Below are 22,151 nucleotides of genomic sequence, written 5' to 3'. Positions count from 1 at the left end.
AAAGAAATGTTGGAAAGTTATCCTAGCCTGGAGAAAGAAACAGATATCCAGGCTCAGAAATTACCGAAGAAGATGAATCACAAGAGACCCATATTGAAAGACACAGTAATTACATTGTTAAAGCTAAAGACAGAGAGGAAATCTTAAAAGAACCAAGAGAAAGAGCAACTTGATACATATAAAGTAATCCTCATAAGACTATGAGTGAACATTTCAGCAAAAACCTTGCAGAGCAGATTGTGGAATGCTATATTCTGGTTACTGAAAGAAAAAACTGCCAACAAAGAATATTTTACCTGGCAAAGCTGTCCTTCAGAATTGAAGAAGAGATAAAGAGAGTTTTCGATACAAATAAAAACTGAAGGAGTTCATCACTAGAGGAGTTTTACAAGATATACTAAACAGAGTTCTTCAAGCTGAAATGAAAGGATGCTAATTAGTAACAGGAAAACATATGAGAGTATAAAACTCAATGATAAAGACTGATATATAGTTAAACTGAGGATACTCTAATATTGTAATGGTGGTAGTTAATCACTTACAACTCTAGCATAGAGGTTAAAAGACTTAAGTATTATATCTATAATAATTTATTAATGGATACACAATATAAAAAGACATAAATTGTGACATTAAAAAATATAAAGTGTGAGGGAACTGAATATAAAATCGTAGAGCTTTTGTATTCATTCAAAGTTAAGTTGTTATCAGCTTAAGATAGACTGTTAAAACTATAATATATTTATGCAAGCTTCACAGTAACTACAAAGCAAAACTCTATAGTAGATCTACAAAGATAAAAAGAAGAACATACTACCACGAAAAAATCATCAAATCATGAAGAAAAGGACCAAGAGGAGGAGAAAGGAGCAAGAGAATAACAAAATGTCCTAAAACAATAAAATGACAATAATAAGTCCATATTTACCAATAAATACTTTGAATATAAGTGGACTAAATTTTCTAATCAAAAGACATAACATGGCTGAATGGATTTAAAAAAAAAGGATTAAATTATGTGCTGCCTATGAGAGATTCATTTCAGCTTTAAGGACACATATAGATAGAAAGTAAAGAGATAGAAAAAGATATTTATTCTATATCAGTGGAAATCAGAAGAAAGCAAATATAGCTCTACTTATATCAGACAAAATAAACTTAAAGCTAGAAACTGTAACAAGAGACAAAGAGATAATTATATAAAGATAAAGGGGTCAAATCATCAGGAGGATACAGCAACTGCAAGACTGGATCCCCTAATATAAAACAAATATTAACAGATCTGAACAGCGAAATAGCAATATAATAATAGTAGGGGCTTCAAAATCTGTCTTTCAACAATGGAGAGATCATTCAGAAAGAAAGTCAACACAGAAACACTGGACTTAAACTATGCCTTAGACCATATGGCTATAACAAATATATACAGAGCATTCCCTCCAGCAGTAACAGAATAGATGTGTGCACATGGAATATTCTCCAGGATAGATCACATGTTAGGCCACAAAACAAGTCTTACCAAAGTTTTAAAAGAAGACTGAAATCGTATCAAGCACATTTCCCAACCATAACAGTACAAAACTAAAAATCAAATAAAAGAATAAAATTGGAAAATTCACAAATATATGAAGATTAAACAACATTCTCCTGAACAACCACTAGGGTCAAAGAAGAAATCAAAAGGGAAATCAAAAACATATCTTGAGACAAATGAAAATGAAACACAACATATCAAAATTTATGGGATGCAATGAAAGCAGTTCTAAGAGGGAAGTTAACAGTGTTAAGTGCCAAAAAACCAATAATATCAGAAATGAAAGAGGAGAAAACACAACTAATAACACAGAGATACTGTGTTATAGTTGAGGATAACTAAACATAAGAATACCCACTCTTGCCACTTTTATTCAGCATAATATTAGATGTCCTAGATATGACAATCAGACAAATAAGAAAGAAAGAAAAAGAAATAAAAGGAAGCAAAATTGGAAAGGAAGAAGTATAACTGTTTCTATTTGCACATGATATAAAATTATATACAGAAAACTCTAAAAACCATACACACACACAACTATTAAATTAATGAACAAATTCAGTAAAGTTGCAGGATACAAAATCAATATACAAAAATCAGTTGTGTTTCTATACACTAACAACAAAATATTAGAAAGAGAAATGAAGAAACCGATCCCATTAACAACAGCATGAAAAAGAATAAATACTGAGGAATAAATTTAACCAAGTAGGTAAAAGATCTGTACACTGAAAATTATAAGATGATGAAAGAAATTGAAGACATAAATACATGGAAAGTTATTTCATATTTATAGATTCAAAGAATACCACTGAATGTTCACACAACCCTAAGAAATCTATAGATTCAGTGCAATCCCTATCTATAAATTCCAAGTACATTTTTCATAGAAATAGAAAAAAGAATCTTAAAAATTGTATGAAACCACCACACACATAAAAAAAAAAAAAAAAAAAGCCCCAAACAGCCAAAGCAATCCTAAGAAAGAACAAAGAGGGTGGCATCACACTTCCTGATTTCAAACTATATTACAAAGCTATGGTAATCAAACCAGTAAGGTATTGTCATTAAAGAACAGACTCATAGATCAATGGAATAAAACATCCAGCCCAGAAATAAACCCATGCATATATGGTCAATTCATTCAACAAAAGGAGCCAAGAATTGGGAAAGGACAGTCTCCTCAATAAAAAGGTGATGGGAAAACTGGATATCCACATGCAAAAGAATGAAAATGTGCTCTTAACTTACACCATACACAAATATAAACTCAAAATGGATTAGACTTAAACATAAAATTTGAAATCATAAAACTTTTAGAGGAAAACATAGGGGAAATCCTTCTTGACAATGATCTTGGCAATGATTTTTTGGATCTAAAACCAAAAGGAAAGGCAACATATGCAATAGTAACCACGTGGGACTACATCAAACTAAAAAGCTTTTGCACTGCAGAAGAAACCATCCACAAAATTAAAAGGCAACCTAGGAATGGGAGAAAATATTTGCAAACCACATATCCAATAAGGGGTTAATATCCAAAATATATGAAAACCTTTTAAAACTCCAAAAATAAATAGCCCAATTTAAAAATAGGCAAAGAAAATGGATTAGATACCTAAATATAAGACCTTATACTATAAAACTCTTAAAGGAAAATATAGGCAGAATACCCTCTGACATAAATTGCAGCAATATCTTTCCATTACCCCTAAGGAAAATAAAAACAAAAATAAACAAATGAGACCTAATTTAACTTCAAATTTTTTGCATAGCAAAGGACACCATAAACAAAACAAAGAGACAACCCACAGAATGGGAGAAAATGTGTGCACATGATACAACTGACAAGGGACTAATCTCCAAAACATACAAACTCATGTATCTCAACAACAAAAATAAATAAATAACCCAATCAAAAAATGGGCAGAAGACCTAAACAGACATTTCTCCAAAGAAGACATACAGATGGCCAAAAAAACACATGAAAAGATATTCAGCATCACTATTAGAGAAATGCAAATCAAAACTACCATGAGGTACTACCTTACACTAGCCAGAATGGCCATCATCAAAAAGTCTACAAATGGGAGTTCCCGTCATGACTCAGAGGAAAGGAATCTGACTAGCATCTAAGAGGACATAGGTTTGATCCCTGGCCTTGCTCAGTGCGTTAAGAATCCGGCATTGCCGGGAGCTGTGGTGTAGGTCACAGATGCAGCTCGGACTCCATGTTGCTATGGTTGTGGAGTAGGCCAGCAGCTACAGCTCGGATTCAACCCCAGCCTGTGGAACCTAAAAAAAAGGTTACAAATGAACTTATGTACAGAACAGAAACAGACTCACATACTTTGAAAACAAAATTATGGATACTAAAAGGAATAGGTGGTGGGGGGAAGTTGTAAACAAAGAAGCCTTCTCCAGCTGAGGCTATTACAATCTATTAGGAGATATAAGACATAAAATATATCTGAGAATACAAATACCTAGTTATTTAAGCAATTATATTTTTATGAAGATATACAAAAATTGATAGATTGTGATAAGTGATCCTGTTAAAGTTAAATCCGAGCTACTACCACTCTGCTCAAATTCCCCCCCTTTCTTTCAAAGTAGATGGCCCCACATCCTGCACGATCTTGCCTTCCCACTCCACCTTTGCGCTTCTGACCTTGAGTCCTGCTATTTTTGCTTCTGACTCATCTCCTTACTTTAGTGGACACTTTTCTGTCCTTCGAAGACACCAGCCATTTTCATACCGGAAAGCCTTCCCTCTGCTTGGAGTCCTCCTCTCTCCATACTTCCTTGGCTCTTTCTCTTCCTTCAATTACTTACATCTCACCTTCTGAAGACCTACCCTGATTACTCTAATTCTAATCCTGAGCCTCAACTCCAGCATTCTCAATTTCATCAACCTTCACTCTGGTCCATTTTTTATTTCATATTACTCATCACCTTCTAAAGTGCTGTATGACTCACCCATATACCGTTACAATTGTTCTGATCTATCCTGTTTCCCACCTCTGCTCCAAGAATGTGAACTCCTCCAAGGCCAGGATTCATCACCTGTTTTCTTAACTGGCATATCCCAAATGCCAGTCACACAGTAAGTACTCAATTAATACAGGTTTGCATTTATTAAATCAAGCAGATAATTTACAAATCTTCATTTTACTTTCTGTTGTGCCTTTGTCAGAATACTTGTGCCCCTCACCAAATGCAATATTGAGTGTGTAAATCCATCAGCTTTTGAATCTCATTTTTCCTTCAAAATACATCTCTTCCTTTAAAATATTTATTTGTAACAAGTCCACAAGTGGGTTATCATGCTGGTTTTTCTCTCACCAGGAGTTCCACATCAATTTACAATCACAAAAAAAGAAACTGTGACTCAGAGTGAATGTAAACCAGTCTTATCGCTCATGAGAAAACTACTAAGTATATCATTGATCATTACTATCAACACCTGATATAAACTTTTTCCTTTTGTACAACAAATTCTCAGCCGTCTCATTGCAATTATAAGTTATAATGGGGCGGGGAACAGAGGATGTCTGCAGAGCAGAAAATGACAACAGTGCTGTGGCAGGATCAATCTGACCAAACTTCTATTGTCCTGGGGATTCAAATAAAGTAAAATATTGTAAAACAATAGGAAAATAATCCAAGCAATCCCCAAACTCTCAAATTATCATGAAAAGGATTCAGTCTTCCACTTCAAATATACACTTGGAAAAAAGTATACGCAAGTTAGGTGAGTTTGACAGCAAATGAACTTTTTGGACAATAAATCCAAGGACACAAGAGTAGGCAGTGGCCCTAACTAACAAAGAGACTAAATAATAGTACCACTTCAGCTGAGCTAAGACAGCAAGAACATCTTTAAAATGTTTCAAAAATTAGTATCAGCTTATGGCAAGTTCAGGTATGGGATAAGAATTTCCCATCGTGTAGACAACGAAACTATAGCTTTAACTGTTTACTGCTACCTTTTCCCTACATCCCAGTCGATGTCGGTCACCAGGGAGAAGGAAGTAAAGCAGGATGGAAACACCATGATCAACAGGAGCCCTAATGGCTGGCTATGTCTGCTGTTACTGTGTCACCGTGTAAGCCCCTTTACTGTCCCTTCCTTCCATTCTAACTCAGTCAGTTATCTGCATTGGAGGCAACTTTTCACAAGTGGTCACGCAAACATTTTCTAATTCTCAAATTATGTACTTCAGAATTATCTCAGTACCCAGAGTGCCCAGGGTTAAAATCACTCATTCCTAGATTTCTCTAGCTCAACTAACCAATATCTGGAATTGATTTTCTGTTTTGCCAACCAGACCATAACTTTTGTGAATTCTAGAGCCTTCCCCAGCTTTGAGTTACTAATTTCAGAATCCTGAAGCATAGTTTTGGTAATATAATTTGACCTGCTCAAAATATTGCATGGGTTTCTTTTCATGACTTAATAAACATATTAAAAATAAAAACAAAAACTTCTAACCTCAGTTTTCATGGTATTAAATGATCTAGTACTAAAACACCTACCCATCATTACTTCCTACTACTCCTTTAATCATAACTTTTTCCACCCAAACTGGAATGCTTGTTTTTTCTAAACATATTCCATACGCCACATCTTCTTACCCTCATCCTTGCTCATGACTACTCTTCTGCCAGAGCAACGTTCCTACTTTATCTGGCTTTCACTGTATTTCGAGATAAGAAGGTACATAGGGCTCGGTCCTTGCCTTCAAGGAGTTCAGAGGTCATAGGGAAGTAGTCACAGAAATAGCTGATTAATTGTAATAAAATAGAATAAGTACACTATTACAGACATAAAGTATCAAAGAAGCAAAAAGGATGTTACCTCCAGAACATGCATATGTACTCAAAACATTTACAGTGGAAATGACCACATACGTAAATCAAATTATAGGTATAAACTGAAAATTAGGTTCTTTTAAAAAATATTGTAAAAACGCCCTCAGTCCATGGACTGTCCCATTCTCAGTCATTTCCCCTACTTAGGCTGATACCTAGACCTTGCTCTTACCCAAAGTATAAGAAATTATGTATGTCAATTTGTAAGTAAAAATGCTCAGTGTTCAGCCAATAATATAAATCTCATCTCTGTACTTAGTCTTGTCACAGACGGATAAAGAGTTCACAATGGACACCAGTCTGCAGACCATACTTTGAATAGCATTGACTATCATGCTTTGGGTTCTCTCATATGACCTGAAGGATTCACTTTTCCCTTTTTCTTTGTCAATCAAAACAAAGAGAAACACAATGAAACAAAAAATGTTTTAAAATTACAACTTCAAATATAATGGTGTTGTAGTCAAATAATTTAAAGGATACGGATTTCTGTGACAGCCTTCAAGGAATCTAAACCATTTTCTATTATCCCTAAGGAAAAAAAAATTCCACAGACTTAGGGATATTTTTAACATTTTCTATAAAAATCAATTCAATTAAAATTTCCAAAACTTTTTGTTGAGAGCACAGTTAAAACAATATTAGGTCAGTTTTTAAAAATGCAATATAATAAAGAAATTGCATATAGAAAGACAGCCTACCCAAATCTACTGCATTTTTGTATTCTTATCCATGCTAGGAAATACAGACTATATTGTACTTTTATAAAACCAACTGAAAAAGCAAGGAATTACCTTGAACTTCATGAGGCTGGGATGCAACTGAAAAAGATGGTGCTTTGAATATGCCTTCTCTGATTTTAGAAGCAGAAAAAGTATCACCGGCTGTAAACATGTTAATTTGTGAATATTGAGGTTTCTGATTACTATTGTTCCATTTCCACGATTTCCCTTCGCTCATTTCCATTTGGGCAATTTTCGCTGAGCCAATATCAGAGTCCAAGTTTGCAATGTCATTAGAACAAGCATTCCCATGTATACTATCAGATATTTTAAATAATCTGCAAAAAAAAAAAAAAAAAACTTTAAATAATCTGCAAAAAAAAACCCACATATTTGCATTTGTAACAGTTACTTAGAATGTAAAAAACTAGTATAAAATAGGCCCCCTTAAAAATACCTATAGATTATGATTTATTAGAACACAACAGCGAGTCATTCACCTAAAGTTATGATCTGCTAAGTGGATCACTGAGTTCTTTTCACTTTCCTAAAACTCAGACAGACCCACCCGTGGCAGCCAGCCTGTGAAGAGCCCCGATGATCCCTGTCTCCCGGTGCTCACACCCTCTGTGGTCACCTCCTCTGACTCAGGACTGGCCTGGGCGACTAGCAGAGTCCTACAGAAGTACAGGGTGTGACTTCTAAGACTAGGTCCTAAAACGCTGTCACTTCCACGTGGTTTCCTGGATCACTCACTCTGCAGGGAACTAGCCACCATCTCATGAGAACATTCAAACAACCCCCCAGAGAGGCCCATGTGGAGGCACCGAGGCTTCTTGTCAGTAACCGGCACCAACTTTCTCAACACTATTCAATAACCATTTTAGTGCAAGAAATAGTTCTGTGAGAAGTTCTGGAAAACAAAGAAAGGCCATTTTTATGCCTGTAATTTATTATATTTGACTGATTAAAGGACAATCAAAGCAATTTGTTCACAATAGCCCTAAGCAGAGAAGTAACCAGTAAGGTTCCTAACACAACATTTGCGCCTTATAGACTAAGTAATAGGGGTGACAGCAGGTATCCGTCTTACAGACTCTGTAAGGAATGGTATCCAAATAAGCACTGTATGAATACAGAATACTTTCCAAATTACTTTTTACTGTTAATCTTAATGACAGGCTTTCATACAAGAAAGACCAATTTTTCAAAACACTGAACAGAGAAGTATATTTTAAAACACACTGTAGAGTTGCATCCTCCAATGCCAGCAGTTCTGTCTCTGAAGCCAGAAAATTCAAAAGCAGGCGGCTAGTCTTGCTGAGATCATAGAACAGCATCCCGTGAGGAGATGGTATTGAGGATAAGGACAGCACTTATGCCACAGGATGCTTCCTTGCTACACGCTGTGCTCTCAGTCAGAGCACAGACTTTGGGACCCGACAAACCTGGATATAAATCCAAAGTGTCTCCACTTTCCAGCCATGTGACACGAGAGTTTGAAATATGTCTTTTCCAAGCCATAAAAATATTACCTACATACTAGCCATCTAAATTCTCTTGACCTCAGACTCTTCCTAGGTCCTCTGGGACAAACTCTCCCACGTCCTCAACTTTTTCTCTGAATTTTATATTTACTTCTTTTAACAAAAATACTTCTTTGCCCTGGAAAACACTTGCTCCTTAAAAATTCTTGAGTGGAAGAAAAAAAAAAAAAAAAGCACACCCTGCTACCCCTCCCACACGCAATGTACTTAAGGGTTGAGAGTCTTCGTCCCCACTCCAAATCTGTACGATTACTCTTCCACTCTCTCACAAAAGTATCTGTGCTATCTAGCTACACCACCTTGGAACCGTCCTCATGGCAAATAGCACACATCCACCTCTGGTCACTTTAGAATATTTTCCTCTCAATCCAGACTCTGCCATCACCTGGGTTATTTCAACATTCACGCAGACAAACCACTGAAGAGCCCACCGTCTCGGTTTCTTAGGCATTTATATCCAGTGGCTTCTCCCTCACACAACATCAGTCTGCTACTCTCTCCCCTTAGACACTGTCATCATTCAGAACTGTTCCTCCTGTGATTTAATAGGTCCAAAGTAGGAACCAGGAATCCAAATTTTTAACAAGCATTGTAGGTGATTCTGAAGCAGTGAGTACATGTGCCACAGGTTAATAAGTACGGCCTTAAGAAAAAGTACAAACTGTTCCATGGCCTAGGAGACGATGAATGACCTGGTCCCTGCATACCATATCTCTCATCATCCTCTCTTTAAACTAAAGCCAAGCTCTGTGCCCCTTAGTGCTTCTGAACATACTATGCCTTCTGCCTGGAACTCTCTCCTTCTTTGTTTGCATTCAGCTTGACTCTCTTCCTCTTTAAGGTTAAGCTTAAACCTCTAGGTTTTCAGGAAAGCCTTCCCTGATTGTGCAGAGAAGAGCCGGGCCCCATGTTAACAGCAGCAATCAAAGGATGGCCAAGGCTTAGTTCATAAGATCAAAATGATTCCCATAATGCTTTTTTCCCAATTCTAATTTCTAATATGATTAAATATCAATAGAGAGAACCCAAATTAGCAAAATCTTCATGGGAATCTTCAATAATTGTTTAAATGTAAGAGGGTCCTAAGAACAAAGACTTTGAGAACTTCCACTCAACCATGTATTTCATCAAAAAATAGCAGTACAAAGAGTACTCAATTGATAATTTTTAGTTATTTACTTTCTTTCCCTCTATAAACTGTATGTTCTCTAAAGGCAAGACCCTATGAAAAGAATCCCAGAGTTACCAGAATGTCTAGTACATGGTAGACTCTACTTGTTGTTGTTTTTCTCATTGAGATTCTATCATACCTCATACTTCTGGATATACACATAAATTGTCTTTATCACTTAATATCACTTATTTTATTTAAGTGATTACCTTTTTCGGAAGGCCGATGTGCTCTCTCCTTTATCATATGCAAAATTAACTACTTTCGCATCATCTGGAACATTTTTCTCAAGTGCTATCTCAGGGTCAATGTGACTTTTGTACTTTTGAGGAGAACCATAAGTCAGCTTGCCAGCAACATGTAAGTCATTGCTACCTGCCCCTACTAAATTTAGATTGCCTTCTTCATATTTATTAGAAGGGAAAGCACACTGGAATTTTTGTGTTGGTGAAGTATAACTTGTGTCTTCATTAGTTATCTTTAAATTGGATGTTAACATTTTTGACCTCTTTTTCTGACCTACAAAAATAGAATATATTAATTACTACCTGTTCTTGGAAACAAGCTTTCAGAATGATGATAGAAAAATTTCAATTTTCAAGAGTTTACTAGGTAAATACGAAAGCCAAAATAAAAGTATTAGTATAACAAGAAAATCTGTAATGCCATATACGACTCTGAAATACAGGTAAGTTATTACTCTTATGGTATATCATATCAATGAAGGATACTCAGAAATTAGTTAAGAATATTAAAATTATTTGAAATATGTATAAAACCTACATTATAAAATAGATCTAATTCCTGACCCACAGAAATAATCATAATTGTAATATTTAAGTATTTTATCTACTATAAATGACATAATGGTATAAGTAATTATGAGGGTTTAAAAATTTATATAAATAACTTACATACAGAAATACAATGACCAATCATAAAAATGTTACTGAATATGATTCAGACTAAAATACATGATACAATGTTTTTAACTTTGTAATCCTGCTTCTAAAAATCAAGATAAAGGACTGCTTTCGTCAAAGTGACAGAATTTTAAAGGTTTCTTTACAAAGACTTTACAATTATCTTTGAAAAGTTTGGAAGGAAGCTGGAGGCCCTATTAGTGCTTAAATTTGCTTTATCATCTATGTATATATCTATACTATTATAACTGTGTGTATATACATACTCTATATAATCTATACATTATTTGGTACATACAAGAGTATATAACATATTTTCATATATAAAATATATAAAAATTATGAAGCTTAATAAAAAGTACATACATGAACCTACCACTCAATTTATTTTTTAAAAATTTTTGTGCTCTTGAATGATTTATTTTTTATTTTTCTCTCTGAAAGATCTTTGCTTTTCATTTTATTAATTTTTCTGAGGTTTTATTGAAGTATAGTTGACTTACAATGTTGTGATAATTTCTCCCACACAACAAAGTGATTCAGTTATACATATACCTACATTCATTCTTTCTCAGATTCTTTTCCCATGTGGAGTATCACAGAGTATTAGGTAGAGATCCCTGTGCTATATCGCAGCTCCCCATGGGCCAATCATTCTTACATGACCGGGTTCATATGCCAATTCCAAAGCTCTAGTTCATCCCTCCCCCTCCAACCTGTCCCACGTGGTAACTGTAAGTTAATTTTTAGTCTTTGAGTCTGTTTTTGCTCAAAAATCAAAATTTTACCAACAATATCACATTAGATCACATATATTGTTTAGTGTGCTTGTTTCCTAGCTTTATAAAAGTGGCAACGAATTACATATAATTTTCTACATCTTGTTGTTTTTGCTCAATATAATTTCATAAATCTAGTTTCCTAAACCAAAGGACCCTACCTTTAGTAAAGGACAAGGAAAAAACTAAACAGCAGTGACAGTTTTAATAGTACAGGATACAAATTCACAAAACAACGTAACAGGTGTGTGTGAAAGTATATTTAGTGCATGTAACATTACGTATGTATGTATATGTATCTATGGAGAGGGAAAATGCTTCAGATTGTAAGATTTGGTGGACACTATTTTGAGTAAGAGAAGTCTTTACCTTTCATTTTATTCCATTAAAATAAAAGAAGTAGTATTTTAATGTGTTACTAGGTTTTTTCTTATACTGATCTGAGCTGAATGGGTTTGACTTCACAACAAATATGCCATAATTTACCTAACAGTTTATGACTTTGCATGTCTTCCTCTAATGCCTGAGTATCTGGAATTTCCGAAATCAGTGGAGCAGGTGGGAGAAACCAATCCAATGATTTTTCATTGTCTGGGTATCTATATAAAATAGAAATATGTGAAAATATGTTAATAAAGATATAACATTAGAAACTGTGTTTATTAACTAAACGTTACTCAATTACAGACTCTTAAACTTAACACACTATCTTTCTGTGGGGACTTTGATTTATCCCTACACAGCAGCAATCTCAATCTTTTTTCTTTGTGTGTCATGGGATTGATGACGCTTGTGTGAGATATGCCACCTAAGTAATGGCTATAATTCCACTAGCTTTTCTTCAATTCAGATGCTTGTTACAGGAATTTTAAATCTGGTCCAATATAAAACAAAGAGAGCAAGGGCTCCCATTGTGGCTCAGCAGATTAAGAAACTGACCAGTATCCATGAGGATGCAGGTTCGATCCCTGGCCTCACTCAGTGGGTTAAGGATCCTACGTTGCCGTGAGCTGTGGTGTAGGTGGCAGCTATGGCTTGGATTTGGCATTGCTGTGGCTGTGGAGTAGGCTGGCAGCTGAAACTCCATTTTGACTTCTAGCTTGGGAACTTTCATATGCTGTGGGTGTGGCCCTAAAAAGACAAAAAAAAAATTTAATTTTTAAAATAAAATAAAAAGAGAGCAGTAAATGATTCTGACACTTCAGCATCTTAACCAATACAAGTTACAAATTACGGATGGCACACCTGACAATGAATCATGGGTCACAAGTGTGTAAACGACACCATTATTGGTATTCTAGAGTATTCCTAAAACATTATTACAAATTAACAATGGAGTCTTGGGGTTCCTGCTGGTGTGCAACAGTGGCATCCCTGCAGCTCCAGGAAGTAGATTTGATCCCTAGCCCAGCACAGTGGGTGAAAAGATCCGGCATAGCCTCAGTGGCAGCACAGGTCATAACTGTGGCTCAGATTCAGTTCCTGGCCTGGGAACTTCCACATGCCACAGGTCCGGCCATAAAATTAAAAAATGTGTATATATCCGCAACACATTATCTCACAACGTCTGAGAAACTGTCTGACAATACACTAAAGCAACGGGAATTTAGGTCCCCAAGATCACCACCAGGTCAGCGATTCCCCGGATGACTCACAGGACTCTCAGCACATAGTCCTACTCGTGACTGGGAGGTGATGCCCAAGGGAAACCGGGCACAAGTTTCCAAAGAATAACACAAGATGTGTTCCACTCCCCCAGCAATGAGCTGTGACAACACATGTGAAATGCTGCCGGCCAGGGAAGTCATTAGAAACAAAACATGCGGATTTTTATTGGAGGCTCATCACGTGGGCACCCCCTCTCTGGCCCACACCTCCATTCCAGATTCCCAGAAGGGCAGATGTTTAGCACAAACCATACTATTTTTACAAACAGTTAACGCACAGTGAGCCATTCTTATCAGTTAATGGTGGAAATCTTCCTAACATCTGAGTTCTCAGACTCCAGCTTAAGGCCAACCTTGCAAGCAGGCCTTTTCTAAGATTAGAGCAGTTTAGGCCTGGTATATTAACTTTTCTGCACAGAGACTACTCCTGAAAATCCAAGAAAGATGTTTACAAGATATAAAAAGCACACATCTAGCTCTCCTAATCCGCCTCCCCAGAAAATCGAATCTACCTTATGATTTCCCTACTTTCCAGTTACCCTGAATGCAAACCACAATATAACCTTTTACCCAGGCTACACAGATACACACCAGGATTGTTGTTGCTGTTGTTGTTTCAGCTGTACACATGGCATGTGGAAGTTTCCAGGCCAGGGATCCAACTCAAGCCACAGCAGTCGCCCCAGCCTCAGCAGTGACAATGCTGAGTTCTTAACAGCTAGGCCACCAGGGAACTCCACACATACCAGGTCTTACTGCATCTTCCTTATAAAAGTTCTTGAATTTATCATTCCTTGTATTTTCATTAGCAGTATCCTTATCAAGGCTCTAACCAGCTACGTCTCGTTGAGAACAATAATTTTTTGTTTTTGCTTTTTAGGGCTGCACCTGTGGCATATGCAAGTCCCCAGGCCAAGGGTCAAATCAGAGCTGCAGGCACAGCCACAGGCACAGCCACAGCAACGCTCGATCTGAGCCACATCCGAAATCTACACCATAGCTCACAGCAGTGCTGCATCCTTAACTCACTAAGCGAGGCCAGGGATCAAACTGGCATCTTCATGGATACTAGTCGGGTTTGTAACCCGCGGAGCCATGATGGCAACTCCCGAGAATAACAATGTGTTAACTGGCCTCACTGCCTCCAGCCTCTCTCTATTCTAGACACTCCCATTGCTTTAATTCAGAATTGTTTTCGTCACAATTTTATTATTCCATCCAAAATCCTTCAGTGGCTTCCAAACAATGACAGACTTCCTAGTGGCCTTAGGTCACCTTAGAGTTTCAATTCTCCTATGTGTACCTTATAGTCCAGGCCAAAGCGAACTACTAATATGCCAAGTAGATAATACATTCTGTCCCTCCTCAACTTTGTTCAAAAAATAGTTTCTTTATTTGGCTTGCTCTTATACCCCACACTACCCCATATCCATCTATAGAAGTTTAACTGTTTCTTTTTTCATTTATTAATCCATTCAACTATTATTTACTGAGTACCACATGGCAGGTACTGTTCTAGGGACTGGAGTTCATATTCATTCAAAATCCAGTTCAAATCTTACATTCACACAGTCTCCAGGTTCCCTAGGATTTCCTCCCTTCCCTCTTTTTAAGTACACTTTGAACCTATGATATGTATCTCCGCTTTCCATGTACGGTTGTGTGTCTCTGGGTATGTCTGCAGGTAAATAACAGAAAGATGGTAGTCCAATAGATCTGCTACCCTACACTGCAAACATCTAAAAGCTTTCTTTTTATTTCTACTTACATCCATAGTATTGGCACACTGCTTTCTATAGTTAGGCATATTATTCAATAAATGTTTATTGATTCCATAGCTTTTAAGACATCAAGCCATGTCCAAGATTCTTATTCTGGCATTCAATACCACCACAATATATCCTTAGCTTACTTTTCTAACTTTCTGTTTCACTGTTTCTCCTTTATGACTCTTTCCGTCTCTTCGAGGAAGCTTCTCGATACACCGTCCTCTAAAGGTACCGTGAGTTCTTCTACATCCATTCACTTTCTCTTGATGTAGCACTCCGTCTTCAAATGCTCACCCCCTCTCTGCTTATCAGAATTATCAAATCCTTCAAAGCCACCAGAGGTCTCCGCCAGTTATCATAAAGCCTGACCCAGTCAGTCTGACCTGTTGCCCTCCACATCAGAAATTTCTTCACATGAATATATGCTTATCATTTGCTTTGCACTTTTCTTTGACGTTATACTGCAATCCTATGTTCCAAATTTGCCTAGGCCAGTCCTGATTAACAGCTGGTGTCCCAGTTGGATACATTCTTTCACTCTTGAAAGTGTCCCATTTTGGGAGTTCCTGTCGTGACTCAGTGGTTAATGAACCCAACTAGTATCCGTGAGGACATGGGTTCAATCCCTGGCCTTGCTCAGTGGGTTGCAGATGTGGCTCAGATCTGGGACTGCTGTGTCTGTGGTGTAGGCCGACAGCTGTAGCTCCAATTGGACCCCTAGACTGGAACCTCCATATGCTGTGGGTGGGGCCCTAAAAAGACACACACACACACACACACAACAAAGTATCCCAGTTTGAATTACATGGTCGCAATTATTTAATAATGACCTTTCCACATGTGTGTTAACCTCAAGGAGACTTGAAGTTTTTAAAGTAAAAGTTTATTTCATCCTCTTAAAATCCCTTTCAGTATTCAATCAATATTCGAATGAAAGAATAAGTGAAGTAACAATTTACTCAATATGTCATTAAAATAGAATAATATAATAGGATAAATACATAGAAAAATTAAAGCAATTCACATTGGAAAATCCATAAAAGCCAGGGTTTAGCAGACTCCCTGTTCTCATTCCTTGGGCCCTCATCTTTACTTCCACCCTCCTTCCAGCTGCACTGAGCATGCCTAGCTCACTTGGCCTGTGGCACTCTGCCCTTTCAGATTCCAAAGGTGCCACCATCACTGTGTCCTGAGCAACCAACGTTACTGCCAGTCTTTAGCCAAAACTAATTTGAACAAATCCGAAATACAAATAAATGAAAGTCAAAAAGGCAGGAGTCTACCCTATTTTTAAAATTACAACATGTAATATGTTAAACTCCCTCTTATCTGAATTTCATGTTTACCAAATATATAACCTGAACATCATTCTGTTGATCCCTCATTTTTTATTTACAAGGTTACCAGAGAGAAAACTAAAACTCCTTAAAAAATCAAAACCCCTAAAACAATATATTATCATTCTCTAAGGCAGACTTACTTTTCAGCTTCATCTGTTTTTTCAAAAAATAAATTATCCAAAGAACACAAGGAGTCATGTGATCTCAGCATTGCTAAAAACTGGACTCTGTCATAAGTCTAAAAAAATACAGAAAAAGTAGTTTATATTCAGTTTACAAAGATGTAGGAAAAACTTCTGAACCCATTAACTATAAACATTAATTTCCTAAGATAAACACAGATTGCCTTTCAGCAGTATCTTCTGCAACTTCCTCCAAAGTGCTTAAATATTCAAATACATTATTCTCTGTTCTCCTCTCCTTCATGCATATTCACATGTGCACCACTCTCTCCACGCTGCACTGATACCTGGAACGTGTTTCCCTTCTACTTTCCACCTGACAAATTCCTACCCATCCTTCACAGTCAGGTCAAATGTCATTTCTTCTTCAAGGGCTTCTCTGGAATTTGTCCTCTTACCCAAAGCAGAATTAATGGCTCTTTTAAGGCTCTTAAAATACTTTGTTCATACCATTACATTAGAGTTAGGATAGTGTGTTTTATTGCGAATATCTGTGTCTCTAACAATACACTGTGTATATACGCAGGGATTCCCTTTAAAATAAAGAGGGAAATTTTGAGGGGTTTTGACAAAAAAAGATTGGCAATGAGATAATCGCTAAAGCTATGTAATTAGGTACATGGAGTTCCTTGTAATGTTCTCTATTTTCATATATGTTTGAACTTGTTCAAAATAAAAAAATTCAAGAGTTTAATATATACACGTATATTTACATTCATATTATATAACATATATATGTTTACATTCCCTTTTTAAAAGATAACTTACATTCAGAGATGTTATCTAAATGTAAAGGATAATAGCATTCAGCATTAGCTACCTGGGAATATAATAAAAATCTATCTTATACGAACAAAGCCTCAAATTTGATAGGAGACAGTAGGACCACTTCTGCAGATTCTTGTAACATTGCAATTCTTCCCCCGCACATCAATACTACAACCCAATTTTTTTCTAAATTCTGAAACATGATAGAAAAATTCTATATGACAAAACGTGAAATAAGATGCACAAATCATAAAATAGAAATCACGTTTCTATTTATTCTGGATAGTTAACACACTGCAAATCTTTCCTTAGCTGTTTCCTTAGGCTGGAAACTAAAACCGAAGAAAGGCTCTGAGTGCCACCTCGTGGCGAAATCTCTATTCCCCGTCGGAGCTGGTCCCGTCATCCTCCCTGAAGTGCAAGGACCTCACGGGAAAGAGGAAGGCTGCCACGTGCAGCCCTTGACAGAATGCTGCTAACAAGACAGCTAAACCTGTGTCCACATTAAGACTGTTCTTCCTTCATCATTATACTGTGGAGTTTTTCATTGATTTAGTTATCGGGATCTTCCCCTTTCCATCTGTTTAACTTAACTGACCTTTGTTTTTTTCAATTTATTAATCGCTCCGTCACCAAGAAAATGAAATCATAAAGTTTAGATAAATTAGCATAGTTGTATAAACATCTAAAACAATTTCACTGTATGAACAGAAGCCTAGGATAAGAGGGTGGGACCAGAAGGGAGTCACTCAAAAGTTGCCAGCCTAGTCTCTCACATCTTTATTTAAGCAGAGGATTTCAGAAGTGGAAAACAATTACCTCATAAAGCATAAATAAAAATGTCAATCATGTTTCTATGTTATCCAAAAAGTAACAAATAAAATGTTCCCTTTCTAGGCTTAGGAGAGCTATATAATTTTTAAACAACAAGAAAAGTTTTCCAAATTAAAACACACCAGACCACTTTTACATGGCTATGCTACCTCAGAATTTGAGTAGAAAATCTTTGAATTCTTTATTCTAAAAGAAAATGCAAACAAAATTACTAAAACAAGTTAAAAATGTGTTTCCCAACCCAAATGTCCATTGACAGATGAATGGATCAAGAAAATGTGGTAGATATACACCATGGAATATTACTCAGCCATAAAAAAGAACAAAATAAAGCCATTTGCAGCAACATGGATGGAACTAGAGACCCTCATACTAAGTGAAGTCAGAAAGAGAAAGACAAATACCATATAATATCACTTATATCTGGGAATCTAATATATGGCACAAATGAACCTTTCCACAGAAAAGAAACTCATGGATTTGGAGAACAGACTTCTGGTTGCTGAGGGGAGGAGGAGGGAGTGGGTGGACTGGGAGTCTGGGAGTAATAGGTGCAAACTATTGCATTTGCAGTGGATGGGCAACGAGACAGCACAGGGAACGATATCTAGTCACTTGTGATGGAACATGATGGAGGACAATGTGAGAAAAGGAATGAGTGTGTGTGCGTGTGTGTGAGAGAGAGTGACTGGGTCACTTTGCTGTACAGCAGAAACTGACAGAATACTGTAAACCAACTATAATGGAAAAAATAAAAATCGTTAAAAAAACAAAAGTGTTTCCAAAAAAAAATCATTAGATAAACTAATTGAAAAACCTTCTATATAAATAGCAAATATTTTCAAAAGAACTTTCAGTTTGATTTCTAGTTCTGGCATAAAAGAAGGTAATGTATTTGGATTCAGAATAAAAACATTATGTATACAGTTCTGAAGCAATCCTATAAAAAACACCTTTTATCTAAAATTCTCCATCCCCATATTGTGCCTTATTTTTCTTCACAGTACTAACTGATACCTGGCATATTATACGTTTAGTTGTTTATCACACTCCCTGTAGAAGCAGCAAGGACTTTTTGCTTACTAGTATACTCCAACAACCCAGAACAGGGCCGGGCACATAATAGATGGTCCTTAAGAATTCACTGTGGAATAAATGCATTAGCAAGAAAAAAAATTTTTTTTTTCTTTTCATAGCTGCACATGTGGCATATGGAAGTTCCTGGGCCAGGGGTGGAATGGGAGCTGCAGCTGCAGGTCTACACCACAGGCGCAGTAACACAGGACTTAAGCATATCTGCAATGCATCTACAACAGCCAGCCAGTCCTTAAGCCATTGGGCGATTCCAGGGATGGAACCCACATCCCCATAGAGATTACATCAGGTTCTTAACCCACTGAGCCACAATGGGAACTCCTATAAACATAATTTTAAATAAAAATAATCTTCCATCAATTCTGAGACTTAAAATTTTACCCCCAAATCTTTAAACTTCAATTTAAAAAGGTGATTTTTTTTCTATTCAGGACTCATGTAATGAAATCAAGAAGCTTCTAAAGGACCATGAATTTGACACTTGCATTAGGTATTAATTTTTTTTTAACACAGGCCCTACAAGGGACCTCACCACATCTCAATATGAGTTTATGATTGTAGGAGATTACAGATGTTGGGTTAATTAATTTTAAGTTTTAGGTTTAGAGTCAGATTTTCTGAGTAAGTTTCCACGTTAGAGTACTTTTTACAAAGTTCTAGTTTCAACATGTGGTATAGAATTACGCATTTTATTTTTGAAGTGTCCACTTCTGCTCTAACAGATCTTAAAATAACTCATACTGTTTCTGGGACTACATAATCTGTTCAGTGTTGAGAGGACCTGCACCTTACTTAACTGGTTATCTTGGTCACAGTAGGCATCTTACCTTCTATGATCCTTACTATATAAATGTTCAGATCTATTAGTTACTCCTTACAATTTTTACTCTCAGAAATAGTCTTACTTCAAAAGTACACAAACCCAGACATAAAATACTGATTTGCCAGAAACTGGGAGTCAGTAAAGACGCTGAGACCAACACTTGCTGGGAAACCAACCCTCAGAACAGAAATGCCTGCAGGGAACCGGACAAAGTCAGCAAGATCTTGGGAGCCAATGACCACCGTGCTTCTCTGAGCCTCGGCCACCCAAGCCGTGGGGGGTCCTGACCTCCGCCCCCCCCCCCCGCCCGGGGGGACCCACGGGGACAAAGGCTCCAGCAGGAAGCGAATCGGGGCTGTGGGGTGCACGCCGAGCCCGAGCCGGCCCCCCGACGGCCGCGCCCGCCGCCGCCGCCGCGCCCGCGCCCACAGCCCTCGCGGGGCCGAGACGCACGGGTAATACCCCCGCGGGCTCTGGGGGCCGCGCAGGCAGAGCAGGAGCCGCGGGCTCGGAGGGAGGCCGCCCCCGCCGGAGCCGCCTCCGGCCTCGCCCCTCACACAGCCGGCGGCTGAGGAGCCGCGCGCCCGGCCGGGGCCACGCCTCGCCCGCCCCGCCCTCGGCTCCGAAGGCCGCGCGCCGGCCCCCGGGCTCCAGGCCCGCCTCCTCCCCGCCGGGCCGCCTTCCCCGTCCCCTCCTCCCCGCCGGACGCCCGGCCCCGTCCCCTCCTCCCCGCCGGACGCCCGGCCCCAGGCCCCACCTTCTCCGCGGGCGGCCGGCTCCGCGCTCCCAGCTCCCGGCGGCCCTCGGAGCCGAGCGCCGATTCACCCGCCGGGCCCCCAGGCCGGCTCAGCCGAGCTCCAAGCGATGGATCGCCGGACCCCTCTCTACCTTCCATCGTCTCCTCTTTCCTTCCAGAAGTTTGTAACTCCTTTTAAATAGATCGCTCTCCGGGTACTGCGGCCTAAAACTCTAAAATTCTTTCCCCACCTTCTGGAAGCACCTGTGTTCTCCTTTCCTCCCTAAGAATGCCTTTCCTGGGCACCTCGTAGAAGGGAAATCCTACAGTCTTGGTCATGTCTGGCTTATTCCATAGTTGTAATGTTTTCAGAATTCATCACGTTGTAGCAAGTGTGGGAATTTCATTCCTTTCTTAAGGCTGAATGTTCCATTTGTATGTACATACACATTTTGTTTATCCGTTCACCCCTTGTTTCCAACCTTTAGGCTCTTGTGAATAATGTGGGCTGCAAAAATTGATTAACAGCAGGGCCCTGCGTGGTGGGTGGAAACGAATCCGCCTAGGAGTCATGAGGTTACCGGTTCGATCCCTGGCCTCGCTCAGTGGGTTAAGGATCCGGCGTTGCCATGAGCTGTGATGTACGTTGCAGACGCGGCTCGGATCTGGCGTTGCTGTAGCTGTCTTGTAGGCCGGCAGGTGTAGCTCCGATTGGACCCCTAGCCTGGGAACCTCCATATGCCGCGAGTGTGGCCCTTTAAAAAAAAAAAAAGAAATAGGCAAAAGAAATGGGTGTACAAATATTTGCGCTGAGGCCCTGCTTTCAGTTATTTAGATATATATCTGGGAGTGGAATTGCTGGGTCTTATGATAACTCAAGTTTAATTTTTTGAAAAATCACCAAAATGTGATTTACTCCAAACCACTTTACCGTTTCACTAGTAATGCAGAAGATTCTGATTTCTCCACTTCCTTGCCAACACTTGTTAGTTTCCATTTTTTACAAATTATAACCATCATACTAGATAGGAGGTGGTATCTCTGTTATGGTTTTGCTTTGCATTTCCCTAAGGACTAATGATGCTGAACATCTTTGCAAGAGCTTACTGGCTATTTTAATATCTTCTCTGGGGAAATGTATATTCAGGTCCTCCACCAACTTTTTTTTTTTTTTTTAAGGGCTGCACCCACGGCGTGTGGAAGTTCCCAGGCTAGGGACTGAATCCCAGCCACAGCTGCAACCTACACCACAGCAGCTGTGTCAAACCCAGATCTTTTAACCCACCGCATCAGACCAGGAATGGAACCCACTGTCACAATGAGCTGAGGCCCTGCAATTGGATTCTTAACCCACTGCACCATGGCAGGAACTCCTTTTGCCAACTT

General features: G+C 38.3%; 1 protein-coding gene across 1 annotated transcript in view; it reads right to left on the bottom strand.

The window, feature by feature from the left end:
* The window catches only part of HFM1 (helicase for meiosis 1), an 83,389-nt gene extending 62,565 nt beyond the window's left edge, over positions 1-20,824 (bottom strand). The window contains exons 1-6 of the mRNA XM_047785328.1: positions 20,787-20,824; positions 16,468-16,565; positions 12,038-12,150; positions 10,059-10,368; positions 7,204-7,469; positions 6,893-6,940 (exon numbers count right to left, since the gene is read on the bottom strand). Coding sequence (XP_047641284.1) covers positions 6,893-6,940; positions 7,204-7,469; positions 10,059-10,368; positions 12,038-12,150; positions 16,468-16,538 — 808 coding nt within the window. The 5' untranslated portion in view covers positions 16,539-16,565; positions 20,787-20,824. The remainder of the gene's footprint in view (positions 1-6,892; positions 6,941-7,203; positions 7,470-10,058; positions 10,369-12,037; positions 12,151-16,467; positions 16,566-20,786) is intronic.
* Between the last annotated feature and the right edge of the window lie 1,327 nt (positions 20,825-22,151).

This window comes from Phacochoerus africanus, chromosome 6 (assembly GCF_016906955.1).
Source record: "Phacochoerus africanus isolate WHEZ1 chromosome 6, ROS_Pafr_v1, whole genome shotgun sequence".
Taxonomy (NCBI): domain Eukaryota; kingdom Metazoa; phylum Chordata; class Mammalia; order Artiodactyla; family Suidae; genus Phacochoerus; species Phacochoerus africanus.
The sequence above is the reverse complement of the archived record's forward strand: the minus strand, read 5'-3'. Positions and strand labels throughout refer to the sequence as shown.